The sequence below is a fragment of the Nematolebias whitei genome, chromosome 1 (genome assembly GCF_014905685.2).
Source record: "Nematolebias whitei isolate Nwh7 chromosome 1, NemWhi1, whole genome shotgun sequence".
Classification (NCBI taxonomy): Eukaryota; Metazoa; Chordata; class Actinopteri; order Cyprinodontiformes; family Rivulidae; genus Nematolebias; species Nematolebias whitei.
In genome coordinates this window covers 57,249,075-57,253,880 of record NC_056498.1, presented here as the reverse complement: position 1 = coordinate 57,253,880, position 4,806 = coordinate 57,249,075, and the positions used below count along the sequence as shown (strand labels likewise).

At 42.6% G+C, this 4,806-nt stretch overlaps 1 protein-coding gene across 1 annotated transcript in view; it reads right to left on the bottom strand.

The window, feature by feature from the left end:
• Nucleotides 1–4,806, bottom strand: part of zgc:171482 (zinc finger protein) — a 108,820-nt gene that overhangs the window by 23,964 nt on the left and 80,050 nt on the right. Inside the window, exon 5 of the mRNA XM_037679327.1 lies at nt 1,744–2,001. Coding sequence (XP_037535255.1) covers nt 1,744–2,001 — 258 coding nt within the window. The remainder of the gene's footprint in view (nt 1–1,743; nt 2,002–4,806) is intronic.

Here is a 4,806-nt window from a genome sequence, read left to right as displayed (position 1 = left end):
ATAAATCTTTTAACCCTCTCAGTGGTTGTTGTTGTTGTTTGCGATCCCGCCTCTGGTTCTTGACATATCCGGGGGAGATTCAGAGTAGAACCGCTGCTCCTACACATCAAGAGGAGCAGTTGAAGTGGTTCGGGCATCTGGTAAGGATGCTCCCTGGGTGCCTCTCTTGGGATGTGCTTTGGGCTTGTTCAGCTGGGAGGAGACCCCAGGGAAGACCCAGGACATGCTGAAGAGACTGTCTCTTGGCTGGCCTGGGATTACCTTGGAATCCTCCCAGAAGAGCTGGAAGAAGTGGCTTTGGAAAGAGATGTCTTGGCCTCCCCGCTCAAGCTGCTGCCCCCGCGACTCAACTTCAGAACAAGCAGAAGATAATGGATGGATGGAAAGTGGATTACAGGACATTGAATGGATGAGCTTCCCTTGGGGTTAAATATTAATTGTTTTATTATTTTAGACCTACTGTTGCCCCTGTAATCTGTGTTGTGTTGTATCAATCAGAAGACAAAACTATTGAAGATTTATGTTGCACCATATGTACCTACTAAAACACAGAAATTATAATAATTTCACTATGAAGCTGTGCAGAAAATTTGCAGTCAAATCACCCAAATTGAATTTACAGATTCAAGTTTGAACAGCTTCTTAGAGAGTCAATTTAGCAATTTTTTTTTGATTAACAACAAACATAATAAAATGAATTGGCTAGATAAGTCTTTGAAACAATAAAAATATGAGGCTTCTTCTTTATTTCAGATAGGTTTATATTCAATAATTTAATATGGAATATGATTAACCGCAATGATGTTACTGAAGTGTCTGATCAAGTCTGACCTCACAAATCATGCATCTGCAAATGCTTTAAATCAATCACAACTACTTTATACAAAGGTTCAATATTTTTAAGGCAAAAATGGATAACATTGGCTAAACAAAAGGATATGTACCATACAACCTTTCTTGAATCACAGTGGCTGCTTTTGACCACCAAGCCAGCATAGCAAACAGTAGAGCGTTATGTAAATTACAGCCATTGAAAGCTGAAATGTGCACAAGGCCACATTATCTTCATGACATAATAGTAGTATTGAGAGGACATTATTCCATCAAAAGCCTGCAGCTGCTGGGTGGGTTTAAAAGCCAGGCAATTTCCTTCTTTCAACAAAGGAACAAAATCCATTGACACCGCATACCTAAAGGTAATTAGTTAGCACAAAAACTGGTCAACTAATCATAAACTAACCTATTTATATTTTACCTGTATGTCAATGAAAACATTGTTAGTTATTTTTATCATGCCATGAAAAATGTAAAAGTGTAAAAAATGGGATATTGCAAGAAACTGACAAGCACCTTGAAGGCTTGCAAGGGCATGTAAGCATATATTACCTATGTTGTCTGGCAGATTTTAGCTTTTTTTTCCTCAGTGAAACTCCTCACCATTTAGTAAAGGTGGTGAACTTGACATCATTAGTAATACTATAACTATATAAAGGAGTAATGGCATTTTTAAAATGAGGGTTGCTGCCAGTGCTAATTTTATCTGTGATTAACTGGTGTGCTTTACACCAGCATGACAGCTGTGAAATGTATACCTCACTGAAAGGCATACAGTGCAAAATATTTCACAACCCACACTGCCACTGATCTTGCATTTGATCACCCACTTAACCTCCTTCCTCCTACAAAGTCACAACACCCACAACCTTCATTCGTCACTGTTGAGTTTAGGTTTGAGTTGCTGACCTGTGCTCTCTGTGGCATCCAGACTGTCTGCTAGCTGCTCCAGGAGGCGTGCCCTGGCTGCGTTCCTGCTGTGTTTCTTCCCGTCGTAGTGCTGCTGGGCCATAAGTGGGTTGTTGAACCAGGCTCCACACAGACAGCAATACTTCCCAGCCTCTCTGCCACCATTCCCACTGATCTCTGATGAGGGCCAGGATAAGGCAGGGGGAGGAGGTGGGCATGCCGAGGGGTCTGAGGTCAGCGGGGTGGAAGGTGAGGAATCTGAGGGATGAAGTGATAAGATAGAGCAAAGCAGGCGGTGCAGGGTAAAAGAATCAGGAAGGGAAGCGAGGGGAAGAAAAGGGAGAGTAAAGCTGGATATTAATGTTAATTCAAATGCAAATTGAGGTCTAATGAAAAAATGACATAGAATGAAAATATTTTCATGAAATTATTACATTGATATGAAAATGTGATTCATTCACAGAAAACCCCACATTTTGATTCTAACAGTTTGATGAAACCTCACAGGCTGACCTGTTCTTACACTGAAAGGCTCTAAACTTAATGTCTAGATTATACTCATCAAGACCGCCTGCAAATAAATCACTGTCATATCTGTGGAAATCAGATGAGATGCAGAAAGAGGCCCTGTGCGCCCAGGTTTCAGTCTGAAAGAGCTGGCTTTCTGCTCTCATCTATACTACGCAGCTGGACCTTTCTATTTCATCTTTTTTCAATGTCCCCCTCTTCTCTCCTCTGAGGGAATGAAAAAAGGGAGATGGCAGACTTCCAGGTGACCTGCTACTCATGATATGACACTGGTTACCATGGTGATTGCCCATTAATAGCAAATGGGCACTGATGTGTCCACAGGACGTAGTTGTGGCTCTCGCAGTGACGACTACGCAAGTGTGTGTCTCTGCATGTGTGTGAATGTGGGTGTTTGGGTGGCTGACTGAATGTGTAATCCCATGAGAAAATGTGAGCGCACATGTGCAAGAATGGAGTCCCTGAACAGGCTGCTTGCACGCATAGGCAACATGGACCAAAAAAAATCATCTAGGGAGAGCGTGAGGTTGGGGGGGATGGGGGTGGGGGTGTCTATAGCCAGATTGTGTGAGAATGCTTATGATGCCAGATGGTAAGTTCAAATGTGCCAATTCACCCTCCACAATGTGTCAATAACTGTAGAGTCCTGCTGACTGACCACCCTGTTGCAAAGCCACACCTTAAATCACAAACACAAGCCCACTCTCATGTGCTTTCAAGTGAAAATGAGTCACAATGCCCTTTTCACATCAGCCACCAGCTCCTGACTAGCAGATGAAGAGCGTGCATGAATATCTGACCAGTGGACATGAAGTGGTGATATTTGGGAGCGAGCTTATCTTTAGCTTGTGGGCCTGTGTTGACCTAACTCAAAACCTGTGAGCTGATTGGCTGCTTTTACCTTATACCTCTGTTCACATAGTTACTGTAGCTATGGCTGTGTCTCTGCTCATCGCACCCACCACACCCACTCACATTTCTTTTTGCCATGCCACTTCATCTCCTCAGTTACAAAACTCAACCCCGTCTAACACTCATTTCTTTCATTTTTTATTAACCTGCAAGACAAGGCGGTCATCAAACCTGTGGTGGATATTTGTGTGTGCCCATGCATGATAGAAGCTCCTCAGCTCCGACAGGGATTTCTCTTCTCCATCCCTTGTTTTCGCACAATTTCTACTTTTCTGACTGTGATCTGTGCACAGTGGAGCAGAAATAAGTGTTTTTCATAGAGAGGGGCACAGCGAGTGTGTGCGTAGTAAGAAGGAAGTGTTGGTTTGAAGTATGAGTTGGGCTAAGATGTACTCAGGGGAGGAAAGTAAAGTTCAGGCAAGGAAACCACAGTACAGCATTTTCTCTGTACCTTTTTGGGTGTTTGCCAACATATGTGAGCACTGTTTTATCTTTCTTCAGTGTATGTTAGTGTCTGTCTTAACTGAGAGGCAAGTGAATGCATCAGTCATTTTGACTGTGTGTGTGTGTGTTTAGCTGTCCATGTGCGCCCAAGCCTGTCAACTTGGCTGTGCATCTTTGGGTGAGCGCTAGTCTCAGAGAGCTCACAAAGGCAAGCTTTGACTTTAATCTCTCCTGAAATTCTCTTCTTCTTTCCCAGGTCACTCTTCCTCTCTTCTAGTGCTTATTTTCTTGCATCTTTTCCTCCAGGTCCTGCTGTCATAAAAACACGAAAGTCCACAGCAGCCGTGGTACAGAAGTGACAGTTTTTTCCAAAGTAGGACAAAGTTTAACGAAAGTCATTCACGGGTTTGATTGTAACGTTCGTTTTGCAGCAGTTGTGAGCTTGGAGCTCTGTGAATTTTCTCTTTTCAATCCAATTTGTGTCCCTTTATGAAAAGCTTCCACGGAGGCAACACACACTTAAGAAAATGCTACTCAAACAGCCAAGAGCATAGCACAACCGGTGGTGGCTTTTTGGGGCAAAACAAAACATTCTTTTTAGTCTTTGACATTTTTAAAAGAAAAATTGACAGCATGCTTCTTTAAAGCATTACATTTGGAACCTCTGAATAAGTAAGAGCTTTTCAGACCCTTTTCCCTTTATCCTCAGGCTGGAAGTTTTGACTGAATCATGTAAAAACTTCACGTCCAAAGGCCTTGAGCTATGAAACTTTTTGCTGTTCTTGCAAAAATCAGAATGTTTTTGTGTAGTCTGAAGTAAAATAGCTCATGAACCATGGATTTTAAACAAACTTGCAGACAGTAATCATGAGCATTACATCAATAGACAGGCTGCACAGAAGACTGTGGGGAGCAGCCTTCCAACCACCTCGGACACCTACACTTAACGATGCAGGGGGAGGGCTCTCCACATCATGAAGGACTCCACTCATCCAGCACACATTCTGTTTCAGCCTCTCCCCTCAAGCAGGCGGCTGAGGAGCATTCAGAGCAAGAACACCAGGCTCACAAACAGTTTCTTCCCTGCAGCTATCAGACTGCTGAGCTCGAGCTGCACTTAATTCAGCTTCATCTTACTTTTTTTTAAAAACTTTATTATATATATATATATATATATAT